General features: G+C 38.6%; 2 protein-coding genes and 1 long non-coding RNA gene across 3 annotated transcripts; all 3 read left to right on the top strand.

The window, feature by feature from the left end:
* Positions 1–1,760: 1,760 nt before the first annotated feature.
* LOC105390579 (sodium- and chloride-dependent neutral and basic amino acid transporter B(0+)) lies at positions 1,761–3,713 on the top strand. Its single transcript, XM_011561906.3, has one exon. The coding sequence runs from the start codon at positions 1,848–1,850 to the stop codon at positions 3,618–3,620; it is 1,773 nt and encodes a 590-aa protein (XP_011560208.3). The 5' UTR covers positions 1,761–1,847; the 3' UTR covers positions 3,621–3,713.
* Positions 3,714–7,257: 3,544 nt separating this feature from the next.
* Positions 7,258–8,651, top strand: LOC125488773. Its single transcript, XR_007266492.1, has 2 exons — positions 7,258–7,753; positions 8,390–8,651. It is a non-coding gene; the product is annotated as an uncharacterized LOC125488773 (long non-coding RNA).
* A 3,494-nt stretch (positions 8,652–12,145) lies between these two features.
* On the top strand, positions 12,146–19,341 carry LOC105390577. The gene is made up of 4 exons (XM_048622328.1): positions 12,146–12,308; positions 14,237–14,500; positions 17,382–17,495; positions 18,057–19,341. Exons 2-4 carry the CDS (start codon positions 14,410–14,412, stop codon positions 18,674–18,676), a joined length of 825 nt encoding a protein of 274 aa, XP_048478285.1. The 5' UTR covers positions 12,146–12,308; positions 14,237–14,409; the 3' UTR covers positions 18,677–19,341.
* Positions 19,342–27,335: the final 7,994 nt, after the last annotated feature.

Here is a 27,335-nt window from a genome sequence, read left to right as displayed (position 1 = left end):
AACACTCTCCCGTAGAACACATGTGATACAAAATAAACTAAATCGGTTCATTCGTTCAGCCCCCCTACTCTTGAAAGGCAATGTATTGCGTCTGTCTTTCGTTGTCAACATTTAAAAAATCATAACTTCTCTTCAAAAGCGTTTTTACAAAGGGGCCGTCCATTAATCACGTGAGGTCATTTTTCTCATTTTTTTATCGGTATATAAGGTTATATCAGCTGTCCGATACCCATAATACTGGCCAAATACATATATACAAATGTATCGAAAACAGCGTTTTGAATTGGAAAACATTTATAATGTGTATTTGCAATAAAATTTATTATTGTAGAAAATTTTGCGCCGTTCAAAATTTCGGTTCAGAAATACCTAGCGCTTTTTGTCAAAAAATTAATACACGTGATGTCTAACGAGACCTCCCCTCCCCCCTCGTGATGTTTCGTGAGGTTTTCCGTACCCCCTCCAAGGAGGGGGGGCCTTTGAGCCTCACGTGATTAATGGACGGCGCCAAAGACTAAAAATACTTATGTAATCAGCTAGGTAATGCCTATTTTAAGAACCTAGAAACAAGAATATAATGCATACAATTTAGAAGTTATTTTACAAAAACGCCAAAAGACTTTTTTGGCCAAAATCTAAATGTTGCCAACGCAAGACAGACGCAATACATTGCCTTTAAAGAGTAGGGGGGTAGCGGTGTGCAGTGCGAAGTGCTATCCAAGTTTGGATAAATAATAATATGCTCCAAATTCGGTTTTCGCAGTAGCAAAGATAGATATGTATGTAATGATCCAGGATCCGGTTTTATCGAAATATATCAAAGCGTTTATTAATCGTTTTCGTATTTTAAAATAGTAATTTATACATGGATGGTACAGATGATACACGTAGGTATAATTAATTATAAAAAAACTACTTATTTGCCGCCCCTCTCAATCTGCCGCCCTAGGCACTGGCCTTTTTGGCCTATAGGTAAATCCGCCACTGGATATAGTTAAGTACTTACAAAATATCAGGAAATATAAAAAGTACACGACACGATTTAACGAGTAACCAAAAGCGTCGCAGAGAAAAACCGTTATGTAAAGGTATGCTTAACAGCACGATAACAGTTAAAAAAACCCCGAGCAACCCCAACAGGAAGTTATTGCAATGTTTATTTTTGATGGCTAAAGGTCCAGCGACCAAGTAAAAAAAGTTTCTTTTTATTGTGTTTTTATGGCGCGCCCCCCGGCTTCGTTGATTTTATATATCTCTGCTAAATTAGCTCATAAACACAAATAACGACATCCACCCTGGAAGATTAGAAGACGTGCTTATTTTAATGTTTTTATGTAGCATATAACTTACCTATACCTATCCGTCTGTAATATATACAGAGGTATATATCAGTTTTAACTAGCAATTAAACTTCCATACTGGTAACCACAACATATTGGTGTACCTAACTGCAAGATAAATAATTAAATTACGAACTTGCTAGCTATTGATGCAAGATAACACGATGCTCGCATGAAATATGAGCCGCGGGGGGAAAGTTTATAAATTAGCGGAGTTTGAGCTCCCGGGGACAGGCGTCTACCTCCAGATAACTTATGAATAAGTAGCGAGCCGCGAGCCTCACCGCAGTGTTCAAGACTCGAGTAGGCCCGACTCATTTCTAATGCAAATAGGCACGGCCAAAGTTAACGCAACAAAGAGTTTCATAAACTCATTACTCTGAACGCTCCGAACTGTGTGTGAACTTAACGATCTAATAGGCCGCGATTATGGAAACGCCACAGTGAAGCTTTAATGCATTAATCAAACACAAAGTGCAGCGAGTACTTCATTGTAGATCCCAGAGCATGCAAGATGAGGGCCGCGGGTGGAGCGGCGCGCGCGCGCACCTGCACGTGCTGCTCTGCCTGGCGGGGTACCCGGCGGTCAACGGGCTGCCCAAGGCGTCGCTGACGGGCGGCGCGCTGGGCGGGGCCGCGCTGCACGCCGCCGCCACGCTGCTGGCCGCGCCGCTGCTCTACCTCGAGCTGCTCGTGGCCCAGTACACCTCCCGCGACTGCATCGACGTGTGGAAGGTGCGCCCCTGCCTCTCGCACATCGGCTACATCATGTTGGTCTGGCAGATCTACGTGCTCGTGTTCAACCACGTGGTCACCGCCTTCTGTGTCCACTACCTGTGGGTGAGCTTCGAGCGGCCGGTGCCGTTCTACTCGTGCGGCCCGTGGGCCGACGCGTCGTGCAACGTGCTCGAGACCAACTACACCGTGTTCGAGGACTGCGTGAAGCACGCGCGCAACGCGACGCACTGCGCCGCGCTGCCGGCCAGCTTCCGCGAGCAACAGTACTGGGACCACTTCACGCTGAGCTCCAGCTCCATAGTGTTGTGGCGAGTGGTCCTACCCTCAGCGAGCATCTGCCTCTTCGTCTACCTCGCCAGCTTCAGACGAGAAAAAAGTCTGGAATACGTCGCAAAATTCTTGGTCGTGTATCCCCTGGCATCGTATTCGATACTATTCATCGGCTCCATGATGCAAAGAGGAGTAGTGCAAAACTTTAGCGAGGCCGCCGATTTGAACTTGAAGCTGTTCTCGGAGACTGTGAATGTGCCGTTGTATGTGGAGCAAGTGATTTACTTGTTCTTCATCGGCACGGGCATCAACTTCAACCTGGCGTCGCGCTGCGGGTTCCGGCTGGGGGTGCCGGGGCGCGCGGCCGGGGTGCTGCTGCTGACGCTGCTGCTGGAGGCGCTGGCCACCGCGAGCCTCGCGCTCATGATGTGTCCCTTCATGCAGGCCACCAGCGCGCGCCTGGCCCGCGCCGCCGCCGCCTCCGCGCCCGTCGCCAACATATTCACGCTCATGCCGCTGTTGCTGCACTCCTTCCGCTACACGCACTACTGGCTCGTGCTCCTCTACTCCTCGCTCTCCGTCGTCGGCCTGCGCGTGTCCGTCGTCCTGTTCTACTCCATCGTCAATGTGCTCGAAATTAGAATCAGAGTTATCGCCAAATATCCCGGCATTTCCAGTCTGCTATTCTCCATTCTTATGTTTCTATTGACGTTACCTTTTCTGAGTACGTGCGGGCTCAACCTCTTGTCTATGACGTTCCAGCGGTACTTCCGTCTGAGCACGGCGTTCATGAGCGTGCTGGAGGTGGGCGTGTTCGTGGTGTGGCGCGGCATGGGGAGGTTCGCGGAGGACGTGCACTTCATGCAGGGCGCGGCGGCGGGCGCGGCGGCGCGGGCGGGGTGGCTGGTCTGCGGCGCGGCCATGCTCTACGTGTTCATTGAGGAGCTGCGGTCGCAGACGGCGGTGGAGTCAATGGACGATCTGATTGGCTGCCTGCTGCTGGGGGCGACGGCCGGTTGGCTGGTGCTGGGGGTGGCGTGCAAGCTGCTGGTCGCTGGTTGGCGCGGCTCGTGGCGGTCCGCGCTGGCGCTGGATGGGGGTTGGGGCCCGCGGGACGCGCTGCTGCGCCGCAGTCGCGCCATGTTCACTACGCAGGCCATGACCAAGGAGTTCCTGTACCGCCAGTACCGCCTGCACGCCGCCGCGAGCCGCCGCCAGCGCCGCAGCAACGTGCGCCGCCCGCAAGATAACAACGATGGACTCACCGACTGATGTGGAATTAAATTACTCACCTATGTGTAAAATATAATTCTGAAATCAGAATTAAAATCATGTTTATTAATATACGAAAGGCTATCGCATAAATAAGTGGTTTGACTATGAGATGGAATATCAATTTCAGAGTTAGGTAGGTAAATACGAGTATATACTGTGTAGGGTCTATCAACATCCAGAGGCAGGAATGTAATAGGGTACCATCGACACCGAAATTCATCCATCGATCATTGCAACGTACCTATACCTGAATAGGATATTGCAGCCACAAACCAATATGAGCATCAGTAAGCAGCTACTGCATAGTGCACGGGCACAATTACCTCCGCAAATACGAACACGTATCATACGAATATTAGCGTGTACTAATACGAAAACTGTTTAGCATATAAAGTGGCGGAACCAATTCAATTTTGGGTTCGAACCCGCTATGCTAATGATCGGGTCAGAGGTTATAACCGGGGATTACTGGACTGGAATGTTACGAAGGTTCTTTTAATACGTATGTAAGGAAAATGGAGAGATCCAGGATAAAACGTCCAAATTGCTACGAGGGCTGTGGCGTGCGATCAAAGGCTTATGTCCAGTCAACCAAATATATACAGTGTTTGTAGTGAACACACGGACATACCAGACAGGCTTCAAGCGGCTAAAGTTTAATAGGTTGTCGGCCTAACAAAACGTAAGAAAACAAAGATGAGGTAGGTACCTACAACCTAAAATATTGAATAATAACTGTTTTTGTCCCGCTAAGTCCCGTTCCCGTGAGAATTTTGCAATATCATGTTGTTACCAAATAAACGCACGTTTAAAACTGACTCCGTTGCTTTTATTTCCATTGCCTACTGTAACTATAAGTACCTATACATATGCATAGGTTTCCTATTGTTTGTGAGCTCCGTTCAATTTATCTAAAGATCATTAATCCTCATTAAGGTTTTTCTGCCTCGCCCACTCTCCTGCCGTCGAAAGATAGAAACAAATGACAGTCGTTAGACGCCAGTAGTTTTAAATGGGTGTCATTTACTTGGCTCTCAGAATTTTACATGATATTGGTCTGCTGATTTTATCTTCTTTGTTTTTTTAAGTTAATTCTAGAACTTTTTGTAAATATCGAAGTACCAGCGACCCTTACACAGTTAGTTATTCGTTACTATGAGCCAGGCTATGATATGAAGGAAGCAGGCAGACTGTGATGGTGCTCCTTGGGAGATGCCTGGTACACGTTTTAAATATTTGTCCAATACAAACGCCACTTAGCTATATATTATATTCATTGCATCATCAATTCATCACGTACCATAACATGAAACTTGTTCTGATGGTGAATACTTATTATAGGGGTATGTTCACACGGGGGGTTTTGAAATTGAAAATGGATCTTTCAGACGGAACATACCTACGCAATAATGGCGTTTCCTGCTCTCCTCTCCTATCTTTCAACAATATGATGTAAGTGTATACTTACTCATAAATACGTATCTAATAATAATACCGTGTTGATTTACAATCTAAGCCCGTGGTGTCGGCGTCAGCTGGGCTCGCTATTAATAACTCGGTGGTGGCGCCTCGCAAGCTGTCCGTCTTGCTTACAAGATGCGTTGTAGCTGAAGCAGATAGCAAGTTACAGGACACTTCGTACAAGTTACGAACTTATTAAAAGCTATTTAAAGTTTCGGTGCGTATTCAATGTAAACAAACAAAAATTTTATTTTTTTCCTCTATAGGTGTAATGATATATTATTCAAATTCAAATATTTTATTGCCATCAAGTGGACATTGATCTTTGTTTATTATTAAAGAAGACACAAAGAAAACCGTGTAGAAAATGAATTCACTCCAGCGATTCAGATTCTAATCTCTGTTTTAAAAAGAAGACATTGAAGTTCTCGGTAAATAAAATCAATCGTAGTGATTTGCAATTTGTTACAACGATTCGCCCCCTGCACAATACTCCCACGAAGAGCGTCCGAGTCTCGGGGCAAAAATGTCAAGATTTAATTCTTTCTCCTTTGTCTGGATTCCCAGCTCGGAGCCAAGACTGTACCGAGCACAGCGAAGTTGCATGCAAATTTCATTTGACCCAGTCGACGTTGCGATCATGTGTGTAGTCTATGTGTGTGTGTAGTGTATGCATGTGTGCGTCAGAGCCAACTCGCTACCAAATTAACCTCCACTTGACTCTCGCAGCGACAGTATCCGCTCTAAGGCTTGATTAAACCGCTTCAGCCTTAATTACCTAGAAATTAAACATTAAAATCCCTTGCGTTCGTTTGGCCCGATTAGCACTAAATTAGCTTTTTTGCCGCTTTGCTGCAAGCGACTTTATAATGTAAAGTTCCTTATTAAATCTTTCTATTGCTTTTGTGAATTAAGCTGTCGTCAGGACGAGGTAATAAGGAAGGTTGCAGTAATGGGTCATTGCCAGACGGAGCTGGCTTAATGGCCCCTGTAACATTCGAGTTCAAGATTGTCTAATTGCAGTCCCAACCTCTCAAGCTGCCAGGCACATATATACCATTTCATTTCAGCATTCACCGCCTTTATGAGAAATTACACAATTTCATTCTTTACCTAAAGCAGAAGTTCTTCGCTATAATGTTTCATAATTTTTATAACACACATTTTCTTTAAAACGTTCCAAATCCGAAGCAATTTCTCAACCTTGTGACATTTATTTATTTCCCTATAAACCGTAATGCTGAGCGGAAAAAACAAATTACTTACCCTTTATCATCCGAGAATTCGAAGCACTTTCCACTTTTACGAGAAATATTGGATACATTTTATTCGATATTTAGAAATGTGCCTATTTTTATACCATAGGTAGACATAATATTAGGTTTCTATAAATGAATGTATCAAAGGGTCTATTATAATATTTAGAAATTCTAATATATTAGAGGTTATATGAAGTTATATCCAAGACAGTGCGCTAATGAGTTTTTTCTTGATATTACATCTCCGTCTGTGCATGTCGTTAATTACTTGGCTCGAGGCTTGATGGAACCAAATAATGACGGTGCCGGATTCAGCTGGCGAATTAATCTGATCTGATGCGCTGTGACGACATTGAAATTTGCTTTATCGACGTAAAATTTTACAATTATTTGTCGATAGTCACAATAAGTATTATTATATCTATATATTATCTTCCATGCGTAATTTTTTTTTTGTCGGTCCATGTGCTGAATATCCTGTATAGAGCCGCGCTGTCATCGGTCCGGCTGACCCGCCGCCGCCGCCGCCGCCGCCGCCGCCGCCGCCGCCGCCGCCACCGCCGCCGCAGGGTAAGTTTTAATTGAACTGCGGACTATCGACGCTTTTTGTCATCCCGCGCACGTACGCGTAATCATACTTTGTGCTTCGTATTATTGCCGGCGCTGTTTAAATAAACACAGTACTTATTATAAATCAATGGGTAGTTTAGATGTGCTGCAAAGCGGGTGTAAATTAAAGCGAGATGGCCACATCTCACTGCAAAACATAGTTAGATAGTTGTCATTATTCTTAATTGTCTTACGAACATTATGATCCCTTCGCATATGGGAGAACAATTATGTGTCCTTTTATTAATTTAATCCTTAATGTTAAAAGCTGTTTCTACCAGTCAACCCACAGGAAGTACAGGAGAAACAACCCAAGTAGCAAAAATATGTGCAATAAAGGTAACGGCCACGTTCCTGTTTTGCTAATATGTGCTGTAAAAGTCCCGTAATTAGTCGAATAATGGTCACGGCAGCGCTGTCTCGACGGGAAAAGGGCACAAATTATACAGCAATTCAGTGCTATGAAAGTCGAGTGATTGTAACCAAGAAGCTTATATAGTAGGTTAAAAGTCGAGTAAAAGTAAACTGTACCCAATTTAGGGTTGTCATAGCAATTTTGTTGCAGCTTCTACACTAAGGGTGCAGTAACAGCGATGTGGTGCTCATTAATCGACTAATAAGTAGAATAATAGCTGTCGAGTTGCTACAACTCTTCATTTTTGTGGGATAAATGCAACAAAATTACTTTTTCCCCACTATTTAGCTGAATTTTAGTCACACTGTTGCAGAAAAATATATGGAAGAAAATCTGTGGATTATTGTGACTGATCTATCGTAATGACTGATTACAAAAGCATAAAGGTAAGTAAGTCTCCATTAATAACTAAATGAGTTATTACTACTGCAATTTCTATTGTTGCATTTTACACATTCGTATACGAAAAATCTTAGGCGCATTTAACTTTATCGATAAAGTAATAGGAATTCTTTAACATATGTTTAAGGGCTACGTTAAATCTTTCTTAAAAAATAGTAAATATGGTCAAAATTAATTAAATAAATTATAAAAATAAAATAATAGCCATGTTTGTTCGTATATCGCTATTACAGCACTATTAATCGATTTTTGATGCAATAATAGTTACAATGTTGCACTAATAGCAAAACAAGCAGCCATCATTAAATAAATTTAGGGTTCCTCAATGCAAAATCCTTAGCTTGACTAACCCGAGTTGGGGTGAATGTCATTTGATGTATTTTATTAAATGTAATTAATTAACGATTGGTTCATATTTGCTTCATTTCATACTTAATGATAAATTAGCAACTATATAATTATAAAAAAAAACTTCATTTTCTTCACACGATGAAAAATTTATTACATTGATTTTCAGAATAGAATATAGCAAACATTTAAAAGTGATTGATTGATTGCAAAGCAAGCAAGTATACAACTTGAATAAAGCAGAAAAGATACTAATCACGCTTTTTTTCCAGAATGGTTTTCAAGATTGTGCAGACAATTGAGAAGGGAGGATATGTTTTATGGACCGAGACACCAGGCCCACGATTTCTTCAGTTGTTTTCTGTGGAACAACGGAACCACTTGACGTTTCGGCCATCGCACTTGACGAATTTTGAGACAAATACTTTGTTTGAACCTTAGTTTGAATTTTTCCGTATCTTTGTTTTAATTTTCTTTTTTAATTTCCATGACTTGTAATCCATTTTATCACGTAATAAAAAAATGAATGTGCAATGGAATTATTTATTTGCTTGTCACATTAAAATACTATAAACTGTATAAACGTAACCAAAATGCTGTTACTGAATTATTTATCGAATTAATGTGCCATAAGAGCATTTCAAATAGAATGTGAGCTATTACAGTTATTTGAAAGCTTTTATTCGAAATGTCGATTAATGAAGCTATAAGAGTTACAATGATGCAGTATAGTGAAATAAAATCTTTTATTCAGCTAATTAGATCCAAATAATACAATGATGAGTAATAGTTCTATAATAGCAACCTGAACAATCAATAAGCGAATTAATAACTCTTAAAGCTCTCTTTCAGCACGAATGTGTGCGTTAAATAAAATAAAGCAGCTTTTATAGAAATGTCGAATAAACGGGCTATATAGGTCGAATATAGGTCGAGTAGATGTGTATTCGACATTGTTACAGCGCAAATTAGATAAAAATGCTTATTAATAGCTGTACCACTTTTATGGCACAATCTAGTAAAATTTCAGCCATTAATCAATACTTATTCGATTTTAAGTGCTATAAATGGGCCCTTATTCGACCATTTTGCTTGTTGGGAATATTGTACTTTTTCAGAATTCTATTACCCTGAGTTTTTTATTTCGTTTCAGTTATTTAATACCTACTGAGTATAATAATGCATAAATAATACTAGTACTGAATATGTTTCATTTAAGTTCTCTCCTTACACAAGTTTTAGGATTCCCTTTTACAAAATGCTATCAGATCAGAATTAAGTTCGCATTTGTCCAAGTTTCTAAGTTCAATAAAGTCTTTAGTAATAATGATGTTTCTGTTATTTTCCATTTAAATGAATAAGAAGACGTAGTATTGCATTTCCAAGTGGTGCCAACGTTAAATAACTTTGTTGCTTCCGCGGATACTCATTCTCAATGCAAAATGTAAAACCTACTTCAGCAATAAAAACACTCCTGAAGAGAATTCTCGTCTGAAATTAACGTAGTAATTTCGAACAAACGCTTTCAGGTCACTAATTAGTTTTGCGATTAAAATCGTATTAATAGAGTGGTATGGAAATTATATTTGTCTTGGCTAACTTAACTAATTAAATTAAGAATAGGCCATCGCGAAAAATATTATATTCTTCCTAGTAATTTTTAAGACCCAAAGTCATAATCATGGTTTTGAATAAATTTTACTACCTAAATAGTTTCGCTAAATATAATCTATATTTAGCGAAAACACTTCTTATCCCTACAGTCACAAAACAATAGTCGATCACGTTACAAAGACACTTGGACCTTTTCCAAGCAAAAATGAAGAGATTATGTTCCGAGCCAGAACTCGTCGTGATAAATCCTATTTCGTATTAAGTAAATGGATCGTAAACTAACATGAATAAAAGTACGTTTCACCCCATTCTTCTTAACAAAGTACTGAGGGAGAAATATCTCTTTGATCCCAAAGAAGCGGCGCGTACAAATGTTATGGCGGAGGAGAAAGATATAAAGAATCAGTAGCCCCAGAATAGAGGCCGCGAGATTCTGATTCATAACTTGTTTGTATTTTGTTTTTATTTTTTGTCAGAATGAATTTCGTTTGTACACCAGATAATTTTTATATTATGCCTATATTAAGTTTTCTAATGACAAAGGTTAGATGTACTTTTTTATTTAGGTATACGGAGTTTTAGAATGAGTTAAGGTATTGTCAACCACTACCACTACACTTATGTTCTAAGACATTAGGTAAGTATTTATTTGCATGTGGTGATTTATAACAACAATCCAAAGTCGTTGAAGCATCCATAACTTGCTTTTACTCAATATAACTGATTATAATACATGCAAACTTTTAGCCATAAAGGCTGGTTTTATATAAATTAGCACCTATTTGGTAAGCTCTGTATTATCATGATGAGATACTAACTTTATATTTAGCCTATTATTAACATAATAAACAGCAATGACACAAGTTTATAATCGGATTAAAATTGCACTTTAAATATGAACAATCCAATAAAGCCTCCACAAAGTTTTGAAGCATTATTAAAATTTAATTTTGACTCGAATGAACTTGTTAAAGCTTTGAAATGAAACCGCAGTTTGGACCAACTTAGTGTTAATTTGTATAATCGCTTCCAACCTAAAAGCACAGAATAGTTTTAATTCGATTGAACTAGCTTCAATTCCTGGACCAGTTTAAATAAACTTAATTAAAAATAAACTATCTGTCTTACTCGTACATATCTCCGCTTATAGCCCTCAGGGTTAATGATTTAGTGGCCGAAGTAATGGAGTCCAAGGTTCAGTTGCAGAGGAAACTATCAAAAAGAGGTTCCAGCCGATCAATTACCTCATTTCTTACAGCTCCGCCACCCTTTCTTCTGGACTTATTTAATTTAAGAAGGTTTCGCATACTGCATCTCTACCTACAGATATACTGCCTACCCCGTAAGGTATTTTAGCCGTAAGTGTTCAGTTATGTTAAGAACTATCTCAAAAACTGTAAGAAATCTTACTGTAACTATGGATTATCTTCTGATAAAAAAACGAATATGAATAATTATCTCTTTTGTTATCATTACCAGTACCCACGAGTAATATACCCGTTTTTTATATTACAGGGAAGCTAAAAGTGTTGAATACATAACAGTGTTGGAACAAAAGTTAGCTCCGCAAACATTTGTGATATATTTTATCAAGTTTCCACAGCATCAGCGGGCCTCAGGAGGCAAATATATCCTCAACTTTTAGCAAAACGCATTTTTGCAGAACACCACCAAAAACCAAACTACTATATCAAAAGTTAAATTATACTCTAACACGGTAATCCAGTGCGGTATATTTTTTCCCGTACAATGTAAAAAAAAACAACAATAAGTTTATTGAGCTTTTTAAGAAATTAAAATTCCTTACTTATAATAAAATTAAATATACAGTACAAACTAACTACATTAATAAACTAAGTTTATTAAGAACTAAGAAATAGACTATAGAAATTAATAATTCGGCTTCGTATACTTCAGCTGAGTGGTGATAGTGAATATTATGTTGAACTAACCAGTAAGGAACGCAGCTTGAAAAGGGTTTTGTATTATTATAGTTTCTACACAGTTATAGCACCTCTCATATGTACATATACGAGGAAAGAAACATGAGATTTAAAGCAACGCGTAATAATAACGAACGTCATTATCCGTTATCGCGAAACCTGCCTCTCGGGGTAAAAGTGGTTTATTATACCTACGTGTATGTATGTGGATGGTCAGTAGGATAGAAAAGAAGCCAATAACAATGATAATTATAAATAAAATAAAAAAACTTATACTGAGAATAGTAGTACTTAAATGTGTTAAAATTAAAATGTTGTAAGTATATTATAATTATACTGTTGAAACACAAAAAATAACAATAAAATTTAATAGCGTTAATTAATTAAAGTTATAACTATTATATTTTTCAAAACCAGTCTCACTCTTGATTGGTACGTAACCGCATGGTATTTGAGAACATATTGGAGTGATTTCAGGCGAGAATCGCTCTACAGACGCCCGGGCTACGGCAGTCCGCTACGAACCGTGGCCGCGCCGCTACGCCGCTCGTAGCCGCGTAGCTCGTAGCACGCCCCCCGCGTAGCACGTGCCGAATATGACAAGTTATATTTTTAATTTCTTCTCACCAGCCAGGTAGATGTTTGACAAAAAAGGTTGCATTTGAATAGTAGGACTTTTGGTGAAAAGCCGTTGATTTGGAGGTATACAGTTGATAAATAAATTAATTCATGCATACTTAATTACAATGTTCGTGTTCTCGCGGTAAATGGGGATTGGTGTAATTTATTTAAACTTGACGGGATTTCAGAAAGGAATTTACAACATAATTAGTGCTTTAACTGAGTTCTGAAATTAAGTATTCATTTCAAACATAATTTCATATTTGACTTTCGTGTCTCTCTTTAAATTAAAAGTTAATTACTATTAAGTGAACTTACTGATCTATTACAAACAATCATGATTACAAAGTGTTACAGATTACTTACGGATTATTATAAACTTAAATGTAAGTTATATACTATGTGAGTACATAAAGTAAATGTACTTCTGTGTCTATGAAGAGGTATCTTTGTCGAATAAGTATTTAATGGTGAATGAAATAACAGAAAAAAGACAATTAGGGACATGTACTTACAGATAATAATCTAAGCATACTAATTTATGTATATTATAAACTGTAACGTTACAATATGAAAATCAACAACGAAATAAATTCGGTCAATGGAAAATAGACCATTTATTGTTCTTTACAAACAGAGCCATCAAAAGTGAGAGAGATCTAATAAAATATAAAACTCCAATGATTCCCCAAATCAATCAGACACGAGAATAAATTATAACTATCTAAACATTTATATGTACATAGCTGTGCCCGCGCGCTTCGCTTCGCATTAAAAAGCTTTCCCGTGGGAATTCCGGGATAAAAACTAGCCTATGTACGACCGTATGTATACCAAATTTCATTCAAATCCGTTCAGTAGTTTTGGCGTGAAAGAGTAACAGACAGACAGACAGACAGACAGACAGACACAGTTACTTTCGCATTTATAATATTAGTTAGGATTAGTTAGGATTAAAAATCAGATAAGTACAATCATTTATAATAATGTTATGTTTCTTGTCAAAATCACAATACTTAGGCTTCCTGACCACCGACGAAATGAAATTGCATAAATTGCTGTGTAAACTAAAGGTCTTCGCACATTATAACACACACACACACACACACACGCACTCACGCCTTTTACTAATGTACTCCCTTGCGGGGTAGGCAGAGGTGCATTGCTGCACCCACTTTTCGCCAGAGTGTTATGTTAGTCCCAATGTAATAGGGGGCGGGCCTATTGCCATTTTACGGGCACATCCAAGACCCGAGAACAAATATCAGTGTTTAAACAAATATCTGCCCCAGCCGGGAATCGAACCCGGGACCATCGGCTCAGTAGTCAGGTCACTAACCACTACGCCATTCGGTCGAATATGACACAGGGCTTAAATATCAATGTCTAGCATAGAGTCGAGTCGCCGTTGAGTTGTTATAATGTGCAAAGACCTTAATTCAACAACTTCAAGGTAACGTTACGTTACAATTTCAACGGTTTGTACTTACAGAGAATTAAAACGCATCATCCATTAAAGTAACAGTAACGCGAGGGTGACCATAAATTTAATTAAATAGGTCTATTTGTCGGGCGACGCGACAAGCGCGTCATTCATAACACTCCGGACGGAATATGTGAACGAGCTAATTTACGAGTGCCGAGTGTCAGTTGTTCACCTCATCTATGTCCATATAGTTAGCTGTACAGGGACGTATATTACCTACTGGTTTATTAATTACTAGCCCGCCCCGGCTTTACATGGGTGCAATGCTCTAATAGGCACCTATGCATGTGCATATTATTATTCACAATATCTAAACGAAATCCTATGTTTTAGTTTATGAAATAAATACTGTATCATTATTATAACTAGTTATCAGAACTTCCTTTTTTCGGGTTTTATGTAATCGATCAGAAATGAATAGAGCCAACTTTTTCTAAGATTGATTTTATTTACAGGCCACCCTGCATAGAAATCGCATATTAATATTACCATACTAAGTGAAGTCACAATTTTCTTCAAACCACGGACCTAAAGAACTATCATACTTTATTTTCAAAGAACTTAAAAGTGTAACGTATAATAACAAGTGATTATAAAGTGAATAACAATAACATAGACAGTAACAGTAATGTTTGGTCGTGTGTGTGTCCCGCTGTGGGGCGCCAGCCTGGCCACCCTACTGCTCGCCAACCTCAGGACTGTCACCCTACTGCAGACAGGTAAGGACCAACATAGACTAGACTAGGATAAATGGACCGTTTATGTTTCAGACACCCACGAACATTAAGCCGAGTCCACGTTGTTCTACGCCCACCATAGAACAACGCGGACTCAGGTGTACTCAATGATGCCCAAGAACAAATTGAAATGATTAAAATTACTTTGTGTGTAAATAAAATCTGAATAAAAAATAGGCGAACTTTTTCATTGCTCGTGAGTGTAGAATATACAGCAGTATAGACAATGTTGAAAAAGACAGTGTTGTGGGTCTTGTTGGAAAAGGCTCATTTTGAGCAGAGGATGATTATTGGTAGATAACGATGCGATGGTATATAAAATACAGGGTATGAAAATGTCTCAAATTGAATATTCTATTAAAGGTGTAGGTACGTAAAGACTATTTGAATTTCGAATATCTAGGGCTATTTTATAAACTTACCTAGAATATCTGCCTAGATCTTGATTCAAACCCTATACAACAGATGGAATAGTAACGGCTAAGTATTAATATTTATTTATGATTATAGCGAGTGGGCCGTGTAGACGGGATGAAGGTTTTTAAAATCTCATCAGTTTCGCAGAATTCCTCTCAGCCTCCCTCTTACATATTTATAAGTACTCACATCCTACACACATTTCGTTCAGTCTCTTTCTATTATTAGTAGCCCTAATTTGATTCTTTTGAGTCACAGTTTTGCTTAGGCTGAGACAGAACAATATAGGCAGGAAATATAGTTAGTGATCAATGTGAAACTTTCAATCTATATAACACCAGTTATAAAAAAATATTAAAACTACTTGCGATATTTACACACTTGTTATAATACATAGTGAGCTTCATTCCTTCAATTTTGGTATTCTAGATTCTTGATTGAACTGTTATTTATTTATCAACTCCCGCCGCATTTCTGGATGAGGTTAGGACAAAGATGAATATAAAGTGGGTCGTAACGTAACCCAGATATCAAGTAATTATGCAAACCAGTAAAAATTTATACAAAATCGTTTTAACAAAAAGAACAAAGATTCGTTTGTACTTTTTTTGAGACGGACTTTAAATAAATAACAAAGATTATGTGATAATTTTTATACAGAAGTATTTAAAAAATACATATATTTAAAATCAGAAAGTACCTACAATAACATAAAAAAATATTCGATTTGCATGTAATTGGTATCTTATTGATACAAAAGACACTTTCCTCAAACTTAAATTCGTTACGAGTATTAAAAAAGTTCAATGGCTAAATGGGATTGTCTTCTGAAGGACTCTCAAAATTATTGAAAACTCGTACAGAGATCCTAACTTGATTTTTATTAGATATTCTTAGCAAAGAAGATCAAAGAATCACTGATAGCGTTTTAATTAAATTTCAAGAGCAATTCTTTGGCAACATCGTTATTAAGTTTGCTAAAATGTTTAAAATATTGTTACGAAATTGGAAGTTTCTAGTAAAGTTAGCACCTCGGTAGGTACATCTTTGATGTAGGGGTACCTACACTTAATAAACGTTAAAAATACTTAAGATCCACTGTGAACCAGGGGGTGGTTTATATATAAATATGATTTTTAAGTGATAATGTTGTTACGAACATTATACATGTAAATATTAATTACTCCTTTACAAATACTTACCTAAATCAGCACTTATCAGAATGTAATCCAATCCAATTCGGAATGTATAGCTTTAATTTTACACGCGACAGCATCAATAAGTCAGAGCACAAACGTAACCTTTTTACACACACACACATACTCACACAAACACACACATATACTGACACAAACACACACACACTCATACACATAGTCACATATCCTCATTTCTGAGGGTTTAATAGAAGATGAATAACATCATGTCACATGTCTCATGAGGTTTGGGGATGGAAGCGGATTCGTTTAAACAATGTAATACCTATCAGTAGAATATATTTTGGCATATTATCTTATTGTTATGTGCCGTGGAGCACGTAACCTTTTTAAGTTTTGAATGCCGAACATTTAGAATCTGTGAATATCAAAATATTGTGTTTGTATAAAGTTATAAAAGAACGGTTGATTCAAACTATTCAAAGTTCGCGTAAGTATATAATAGGTATTATATAATGTGTAAGTATATATGTATATTATACCCGAGTTAATAAATGCCTGCCCTAGATAAAAGCAAAGTGGGCGCAGTCTTTGATCTGTGAAGCATGGGGGTCTTGTAGGACACAAAAGGTGTCACGCTGAAGCCGGCAAAATGTAAGACATGGCTATAGATATGTATGCACAGCCTTTCCACGATGTTGGCAGCCTTTATAGCCGTTGCATGCTCCTTTTTTACTCGCTGAATTTATGAAATACAGGAAACGGTTACCGACCTATATACAGTGTGTTGCAAAAAGGGTATTGTAATCCGAAACGGGGGTAACAGTGCTCAACTTTATTTTGTTCGACATTTATAAATTCGATTCCACTTACTAAACACCTACTTAACTACATTGAAGTTTATAGCATGTTGAATCGACACGGTATTTTACAGAGGCATAAAGTATAATGACACGATATCGACTGGACTAAATAAATGGTGTTTGGGTCTGCACCTAAAACACCTAGACCGAATTACTTCTGGTGATAAAAATTAAGTCTTACAAGCCGCAGTATGATATGATTTGCATTGAATGAGTTTATCGACCTACTCTACACTGACGGAAAACTAACGAACGAGAGCTGTCGTGCAATCAACACGCTAAATTCAACCAGATAGAGTCGTGGCTCGCGCAGCAGCGCTCTGAAACTTCGTTTTTGTCTTAGAGAGTGACCCCCATAACTGTTTTATTACATGACAAATACGTATATGATCAAAATGTACTTAAGTACTAACCGTGTTGTTACAGACACGTCTCCTCGGCGGTGCCACTCGTGTGACAACTCCACGGCGTGTCGCGAGCCTGGCGCCGTCCTATGTCCACCAGAGAAGCCCTGGTGCTCCACCGTCGCCGCTGCGCCCAGTGAGTCCTATATCCATATATGTACATGGTTTTACAAAAAACAATCTTAGGCGATTCACGTACGCACCGCCGTAATCGACGTAATCCGCCCTCCACGGCGGTGAGCGGTCAAGTGTGTGAATCGCCTAAGAAAATCTTGCGAAAAACATGCATAAATATAGGTCAAACTGAGTAGGGACACACTATTTTAAAGCCGGTTAAAAATGGTTTAGGATAAACTTTTATTTTCAGCCTTATAAAATGCTATATTCATATTCTCTCCGAGTTCGACGATATGCACTGCAGCGAATGGTGACGTAATGACTAGAGGAATTCTCATAATCGAGAGAATAATTAAAACTGAATTTACGAGTTGAAATAAAGTAAAGTTCAAGCGAGTTTCAGACAGAAGGTAACAAAAGGTTAAAGGTATCTTGAATGACAGCTTGGCAACCTTTATTATTCAATAAAGCATGATTTCTTAAAGCCCAAATTGTCTTCCAAGAAACCTTTCACATTTTAGCGCCAGGTATAGCAATGACCCAGTTCGCAGACGCTAAATCTTTCACAATTTCCTTTCAGACGTGACGTCATCGCTGGGCTGCGCGGCGGCGGCGGTGGCGGCGGCGGAGCGCGCTTGCTCATTAGCGTACTGCGCGCAAAAACAACGCTTCCAAATGACTTGTGTCTGCGCCACTGACCTCTGCAACGCGCCCTTCTCGCCCCAGCTGCTCGAGGCACTCCTCAATTTCGCCTCTAACGACCACAGCGAAAACAACAGCACCGACTTAACAGACGCGTTTTTCAACTCCACAAAGTACGCTAATGTGACAAAAAGTGGCCTTTTCGCCGCGCTCACTGCAAAAACAAATGAAGGGTCTACGACTTTGGAAATTAGTACGGCTCGGCCGACCACTGTGAGGAGTCATGAGGTGGCGGGGGCGGGGACTCACCCGCGCGAGGCAGCGGGCGAGGCCCACAGCGCCGGGGTGCCGCGGGCCGAGGCACTGAAGCAGGAGCCGGCGCCGTCCGACGATGATGAAGACGAGGGTGAAGGCAGCGGCGACGAGGAGCGCCCCCGCGCCCCGCCCGCCGCCCCGCAGCCGCCCAGCTCCTACCTCCCCGCCAGCGAGAACGGAGCTGCTCCTTTATACTCTCAAGTGCTCGTCACAACCTCCCTTTTCTTGTTCGTGAAAGTTTAAGAACTCGGCTAGTGCGAGCGTGCGGCGAGTGTCACATCGCCGGGAAGTGAGTGGTTAAGTTAATTAGAAGTATGGGAACAAAATTTTGTAAATCCTCCACGAAATTATTAAGTACAGATTAGTGCCCATAGACTTAATGCTCGTTTAAAATTCGACAGTATCTACTACGGCGTAGGCAAATTTGGTTTATATTTATAAACCCAGTTATGGGTCCGTTTATTAGTAGATATTTAAAATAGATTTCGGTGTAGTGACAATCCCACCCAAAGTAGGTGAATGTTTGGATGTGTAAATATGAAGTGTTTTGATGAGTATTCCTGAAAGTGCCAAAAGATAACTACGATCTATTTGAAAAGGAGGTGATTCAGTCAATATTAAATCTAATTGTAGCTTCTTTACATCGAGTCTTCAATATTAATATCACTGAATTATTATAATTTAAAATAAAATGTATAGATTATATATTTCAACGATAGCATACTACGCGTGGAGTCTCACCATAATAATAATTTTAATTGTTTCAAAAACAACTTAAGAGTAATTGAATGCACAATTTTTTAGTAGATTACAATTTGTAGAAGCCAATTATTGATACTAGATAAGTACAGCCAAATTATTATTTAAGAGACTGTATCTTGTTGAGATTTATTAAATAAATTATAAGAAACATCTCTATGAGTTATTCCTTCGAGTTAAAACCACAATCTTATTATGCAGTAAGGGGCCGTCCATTAATCACGTGAGGCTCATAGGGGGGGGGGGAGGGGGTACTGAAAACCTCACGAAACATCACGAGGGGGGAGGGGGGGTTCTCGTTAGACATCACGTGTATTAATTTTTTGTCAAAAATTTGGTATTTCTGAACCGCGCGCCGATATTTTGGACGGCGCAAAAATTTTAACGATTTGTAGTATGACCTATATTTTTTCTAGTCAAAAATTGCCTTTACATAGACTTCCAAAAAAATACACGTGATCGAGGGGGGGGGGAGGGGGGGTTGGTCCCAAACCTCACCAAATATCACCAGGGGGGAGGGGGGGTCAAAAAATGAGAAAAACGACCTCACGTGATTAATGGACGGCCCCTAAACCCCAATTTCAACATTAACTCATAGAACACTCTGTCTATTTGCAAGAGGCTTGCAAGCGACATTGTGATACTCAATGTCGCTGATGTTTAGGCTTTCTGTCCACAATAAGTCGAACTACGAATATCACGATGACGCTTGAAAGCCTCTTGAAAACTGAAATTTCGCTCGATGATTTCGGGGGTTACTCTACATCTAGAGGTATATAAAATCATATAAATTTTGATATTTCTGTCCCATGTTGTAGCCTTGTTGTGTCAAACAGAGGTCATAATATCAAAAGCTCTCTGAAAATGATAACTACTTACTTAAGTATTCAGCAAATAAAATAAGATCCGGTGCTCATCATCACAGTAATCGATACAATGAGCTCAAAGAGTCCCATATTATCAACAAACTACACATTGACCGAGTATTCGTTTGATACTCGAGCACTGTTCACATGAACTGCTCTTCGCAAAGTGAAAGCCGATTATTGTATTTGTCCCGAGCTCTCTGAGGCGTGCAGGTAGTCCATTCTCAACCATTCGCTATTCGAGTCGAGTGTGATTTACCCCATTCATAGACGGTTTTTTTAAAGTTTATAAGAGGTTTGCAAATAACTTGGAAATACATTAGTTTTGACTACTTGTGTCAGTTAAAAAGTCAAAATTCGTATATCACAAAGTCATTTGTAAACCGTTATTAAAGTGACAATTAGAATAAACCTACTGGGTCTTCAATTTTATAAGTAATATTTGTGACTTTAGTCCTTCGAATATAATGTACAATGGTCATATTGGGCACCAATGTGACCATTGTACATGTTGTGAAGTACTAAAGTAACAAATAGTGCCTATTATTATAGTGTCTTATCGAGAATTGCCCGGCAGATCGCAGTATGCGGAATACGAAATCTGTCAACCTGCAACCGACCTCGCCTGCATTCCACTCAGGAGAATGCACGAAATGACAGGATTGAAATTGTATCGATATCGATATTTTCCTGACATTTGTTTGTGAGCGATTATTAAGTTAATGAATCCTGAAAGCGAGAATGGAATAAGTCGGTTATTTGGACTGTGATAATGTTAATAATGTACGATCAGTTTCATAACAGCTACACTTTTGTAACTACACAAACACAAAACCGCATATACTCGTACATGCAGTTATACATGTATTTACGGGTTGGTAGTCGGACAAGGTACAAAAATATATAGCTAAGTAATTATGAAGCTTACCGTCAGCCTCCATTCAGGAATCGAACCCTCAGGGCCCTCCGAAAAACAGAAAGATTTATTAACGACAATACCATGCGGTAGAAAACTGCGGTGCAAAATCTTGTAATATTTGTTTTGTACGAACGAAACAAGAAATAAAATCTTGAACTGTAAACTGGAATTGAAGATAACAAAGCGGAAGGAAGTCCGAGGTACTTGAAAAACTCACCGCAAACTGAAAGAAAAACCTCGCTACACTCAATGGTAAGTTGTTACGGCTTTAAGTTGCTACTTTTTATCTGGTGAACGTATGGCTTGCTTTATTGTTTCTTAAATAAATACATTACTACATTGACAATAAATTATAAGTTTATTAAATACCGTGACTTTCTCAGTTTACAGTTTTGCCTTCAACAATGTACAGGGTGGTTCATTGATTAATTTCCTTCCAAGGTCGATGTGCCTGACATCCTGTTCAATTTTCATTATAGGAGTAATAATTCAATCACCAACCTTCGGGAAGTTCATTTTGTAAAAAAAGGTATACGTATAAGCCGAAACCAGCATGTGCAGCATGTTATATCTAAGCCCGAAACTGAAATCAGCCTGTATCTATCTCCTGTTTCACGATATCTACATACAGGTTGTTTCAATTAAAAAATAATTTAAAACCGACTTCAAAAAAACCACTAAAAAGTAAGAAATAATTTAAGGTTCACCATACTATGCCGAAACCAGCATGTGCAGCATGTCATATCTAAGCCCGAAACTGTAATCAGAATTTCAAAATTAGCGAAAAAAAAATCATTCATTCTCCATAGTAAAAAAGTCACGTGACCAACTTAGTTTCTATGGTAAATAAATATATTGGCTTGGATATGACACACACGCTGGTTTCGGCTTAGTATACCCTTTTTAAAACACCCTGTATATAAAGTATGTGCTTACGTTATTGAGAGAGACCTTATCAATAAGGGGTACTTAAATTGTTTTATACATATAAATTAAGCACCTAGGTAGGTACTTACTTAGTTTAAAAAATAATTTACCTACATACTTAGGTACATTTAGTAGCAAGTTTTCTTTCATTTGCCGGCTAGCCTCGGGGGGCGTCCCACATTTCGACGTGTCATCATTCTTACAGTCCTTATTGCCACTTCCTGGGGGCCTGGAAGCCATTTCCGAATGTAATTTCTGAAATTCAGTACGAAACGAGGCTTTGAGGAAATAGCCAGAGTGCTGACAGACTGCCGTCGCCTTCAATAATATATACAGGATGTTGCACAATAATATTGGATTGCCAGTGGAGATTGACACGGCATATTGTGCTTCCGAATAACTTGCTGAATTTTCAGTAAGTAGGTAAGTGTAAGTAGGTGAGTAAATCACAATTTATAAATTTACGATATGACCGCCATTTTGGTGTGCAAATAAAGGTTATTTTTATTATCATAAAACTTTTGTATTATTAAGTATTAGTTATTATTATTAGTATTAGTTATTATTAAAAAATAAGTATTATCATAAAACTTTTGTTGGTGTTGGTCCTTTTTCTATTGCAAAGCTAGCCTTGTCGAACTCCACCTATGGAATTAGAATACCTTATTTTCAATATTGCATTCAACAGAGGCGTCAGTGCGATTGCCTTTGTGTCGACTCTGAAGCCAATTCATTTATTTTCATCGTCTAACGGCAGAGCTGGGGGGTTACTCTATACATACTGAGGAAAAACCAACGAACGAGAGCTGTCGTGAAATCGGCACGTTTAATGCAACGAGATAGAGTCGTGTCTCGCGCAGCAGCTCTCCGAAACTTCGTTTTTCGTCGTATAGAGTGGCCATCCTGGTTTCAACCGTTTCTTCATAAAGAATCTTCATGTACTTCCTGCTACTGTGTTCATTACATCAAAGGCATGATTTTGGCTTCCTGAAATTGTTTGCCGTTTTGTATTAAAAAGTAATTGTTGCAGATTTTTTGCGCGTTTCCTTTGAGTACTGGCTTGTGGTTATAATACGTAGCACTTTCAAAGGGGACTAATTTTCATTTTAGGATATTTGCCTTATTGCTGTGCGGTAAACAGGCGTCAATTGAATCGAGAATTATTTTCTCATTCAAAGATATACTCAAAGGTATATTCATTGCCATTGTACGGCGTTCCTATTAAACAATAAAATTAATATCAGTCAGTGCATGTTAGTGATATAAATAAAATAGTACTTACTTAAGTGTAAAATAAGTTAAGTTGTACAGCCGATTTATTTCAAGAAAGTCATTAAATTCCTGTTAACACTCGTATACAAAAATCTTGAAACTAACTAGGTAATTTCACTGCCCTGCTAACCAACAAGCTTTTTAGATTAGAAAGAAGAGGTTGAAATAGATCTTCTAATTGAGAGTAATGCGTTAAATTGGCACAGGGAGAGACGGGGCTGGTGGGGAGAAACTTTGTAGGTAGGTACTGTTGCATATTTTAGGACTGAGCAATTATTTTCGTAGGCATCCTGATGCGCTTCTAACTCCTAAGTACTTATAATGAACGTAAAATATGCCTCGTTCACTTAGTAAATTGTACCAAAATAAAATACAACTTACGCGTTTACAACCATAGTAGAAGAAATAAAACTAATGGTTACAATATTCCAAGACTCAGATAACATAACATTTTCAAACATTTGTTACGTTGACTTTTTAACATCTAGGCATAATATGAACTCATTCAAAACCTCGACTCGCGACCTATAACGTGAGTTCAAATGTACTGCGAAAAGCGGGTGGCTCTGGTTTGCGAGTCGTCTCTGACTAGGTGCCACTTCGGAGATTACTGTCGTGAGCATAATAATTTATGTATTTTACAACTTAGTTAAAATGCAACTTGGTAATCGGAGTTTATTCCTGTTTTATTAGTTGATACTACTACTTGATTATAATTTAGTATAAAGTTTAAATGCTTACTTAATATTTTCTACCTTAACCAATTATTAAACAATTTGTGCCCTCTCATCCGTAGTTACAAGGTTTAATAAACGGTTAATTTCTGGCGAATCCCTTCATAACATAATTATTCCAAGTGGGTACAAGCTTCCCGTCTTCCGTCTCTTTCATTATCTCTCTATGTTTTATATTCTATCCCGTTCACACAAAGCGGTAAAACCAAAGCATAAGTAGAAGTACACCTACTAGATTTTCTCATAACTTAGAAACTTTACGTATTTCAATGGAACATATTGTAGCCACATGTTTCTGAATATGTACATACAATATCATAACTATTATCATCGAGCAACATGCATAAACATAAAATAAGAGTTAAGTAAGTCATGTTTCAGCAAAATTTGCTTCGTATACCTACTGTATTTCAGTTTACGGATTGATATTGGTGAGATAATGATGTTGTTATGTACAGAATAGCTAGGGCCTATGGATAGGCTTCCCTATCAAGTGGTGAGTTAAACCAATCCGACATGCACAAAATTTATTCTACATAGAATTTGGTTTTTATTCTCGAGTAATGGACGACTGTTTGAGCTGTGTGATACCTAACCTAAGGAATAGCCAATCAATTGAAATTATAATGAAAAATCATAGTCAATACATACTTTACTATAGCTCAGAATTACATATCGCAATGGCTGTGGCCACAAACGGCTGATTGCCACGTTCAGGACGCACACGCGCGTGCACGAGCTTAATTACTATCGCAGTACGCAGCCGGCCAGATGAGTTTTTTGTTTCTGAACGCATCGACCGTCCTGAGTATCATCATCAGTTAGAAATAACCATCAAATAATAGAATGGAGTAGTCTTTATTTAGCGCCATCCATGGGAGAAATTATTACAAAATCATGTCAAGAAATTATCAGGGTCACTAACCACTACACCATGAGCATGGGCATAAGTATACCACCTACCTCACTTCTATAACTACAAAAGACAATAAGCATTACCGCAGTTTTATTGCAGCAACCCTGTCAACCGATCAATTAGGCGAGCATTGTATGCAAATCGTCCCCTTCTAGCCATTGATTGTGAACGCGGCCCGGTTAAAAACGCAGCCGCCTGACACAGGCTGATGTAATAATTCTGCTCGCAGACGAGACATCCTGTATACAATAAAACAACTGACGGCCGCGGGGCGCGGGCTAGGGTTGTGAACTCGCGCAGTTGAAAGAGCCATTGTCTGAAGCGGAAAAACTTTCAGTAACGTGTCTTTATTACAACTATGAGGCAGATTTATTGCTGCTGTTTTCCGACTGGACTAAGTACATCGATGAAAGCTTACAAACACATACGTACCTAATCAAATTAAGATACTTAAATCAACAGATACTTAGAGGTCTAAGCTGTTACCTATAGCAATTTTATGTCTTAATATATGGGTGTACACCAGAAATAAGTAATTATAATCTATATAGATTACTTTGAATTAGACTTCTGAAAAAAACTAGTAAATCGGTCGACAGCGCGTCGACCTTTATTCCGTCGGCTATCGCTAGAGCAATCTGTGGCCGCCTGCAAGCGATTGGCAGCCTTCTTTATCTGTGAATAGCAGGTAATTTGTAAAATCAAAGGGATGATCTGTTACATCGGCCGGCGCGGCGGCGATCTCGGGTTTGTGTCAGCTTTTTGTGTCTGCGAATATTGCATTATTGATTGGTGTTTTCAGCTGACTGATTCGTTTATATTCAATTCTAATAAAAAAAAATTATAAATCCATTTAATTTCGGCGCTTTGGTACTTTATAACATATCTATGTACCTATAATGCATATGATATATACTTGAAAGAAGTCAGAAATCTTATTTTCGCTCCCCAGATTCGGGATTTTATTTTCACTAAGAACGTTCTTCAACTTGAACACGTCCATTGAGAATTAATCGCCGAGGATTTACACTTGATTTAAGCTCAATGGAGGAATATTTTCATCAAATTGACGCCGAGCGACTACTATTTTTAGAAAAATATATATTTGAGCTTCTCACGAGAACAGTGACTACTATTCAATTTATTTCTTACATAAAATGATTTCAGACCACAGTCTAAAAATTGTCTTGTAGGTTAACTGTTCTACAGGATATTTTTTTCAAAGGAAATTTTAATTTATACATATTTATACTTAGTTTTCCGAGAATTATTTGTCTAGACTGCTCCTAAATAAACCTCTTAAGTCTTTAAGCTATTTACTTCATCGCTTTCAGAAGTGGGACGAGAATGAAAGGGAGTGTTGACACTGCCGATAGAAATTTTTCAATTTCCATTCATCTGTGCTGATGAAGCACATTTACCTAATATAAAGCTTTCAATAACCCACAGTATAAAGTGAATCTAGATTTTCTTCGCTTTTACAAGCCCTCGAATAAAAGATTTAAGTTTAGAGCTCGTAAAAGGAACCATTTTGCTCTACAACTTTTATGTGTAAAACTATAAAACCGAAATTGCCAATACCGCACTGCAATTTCCTACTTCAGCAGCTAAGAGCACGCGTATTAGCGGTCGCTCCGACAATTTAGACACTTTCAATAATTTCATCACTACGAATGAAAATCATTTCCAAACTAAACATCCATAATTTATGTACCTAACCTATGAAATAATGAAGTATTGAACTATTTGTAATAATGAATGTAACATGTAATATAAAAGTACACAAATATATGTTATTTACTTACCTTCCGTTTCTCTCAACGATTCAAATGAAAATGGACGCTATTCTCAACAAAAATATCCGTGAAAAGGATGTTCTTATCTCGACTTTCCCGCGGCTGAAAGGTTACTCTAACTTCCCCTAAAAACGAACATTATAACTTTCCTGCATTTGGTAAGTTATACAACAAGTCAGAGTCGTGGTTAGCGCAGCAGCGCTTTGTTACTTAGATTTTCGAAAACTAGACTGACGCCTCAGAAGGGTTACTCTATACTGACGAAAAACGAACAAACGAGAGCGGTCGTGCAATCGGCACGTATATCTACTACAAGAGTCGTGTAGCAGCGCTCCGGAACTTTTTATATGTTTTTATATAGAGTGACCCCCTGGCCCGGAGCCCCGTGGCTGGCCCGAAGCCCCGGCGGTCGCGAGGCACGTACCGCAGGTAACGGCAGCCGCAATGCAGCCACCGGAGCCCTATTCTCAATCCTCACATTCGGCACTTGAATCGAACCACGCTTATTGGATTTAAGTTGCCGTAAAATTTTATCACGCTGCAGCGGTCGGTTCGCTTGGCCGATTAAGATTAGTTCATGTATTCACAAGTAAAAGCATTTAAGTATTTATAAAACAGTTTTCTACCCAAGTAAACCATAAACATGTCTAATACAGTGTAAAACGAAAAACACCAACATTATTAGCGATGTCGAAAGTTGGAACAATTGAACT

This window comes from Plutella xylostella, chromosome 7 (assembly GCF_932276165.1).
Source record: "Plutella xylostella chromosome 7, ilPluXylo3.1, whole genome shotgun sequence".
NCBI classification, from domain to species: Eukaryota; Metazoa; Arthropoda; class Insecta; order Lepidoptera; family Plutellidae; genus Plutella; species Plutella xylostella.
The sequence above is the reverse complement of the archived record's forward strand: the minus strand, read 5'-3'. Positions and strand labels throughout refer to the sequence as shown.

Excerpts from the sequence above, each read along its gene's own strand:
- LOC105390577 (XM_048622328.1), top strand. The coding sequence starts at position 14,410 with ATGTTTGGTCGTGTGTGTGTCCCGCTGTGGGGCGCCAGCCTGGCCACC. Across the intron at positions 14,501-17,381 it reads TGTCACCCTACTGCAGACAG|ACACGTCTCCTCGGCGGTGC; the intron begins GTAAGGACCAAC and ends GTGTTGTTACAG. Across the intron at positions 17,496-18,056 it reads CACCGTCGCCGCTGCGCCCA|ACGTGACGTCATCGCTGGGC; the intron begins GTGAGTCCTATA and ends ATTTCCTTTCAG.
- LOC105390579 (XM_011561906.3), top strand. The coding sequence starts at position 1,848 with ATGCAAGATGAGGGCCGCGGGTGGAGCGGCGCGCGCGCGCACCTGCAC.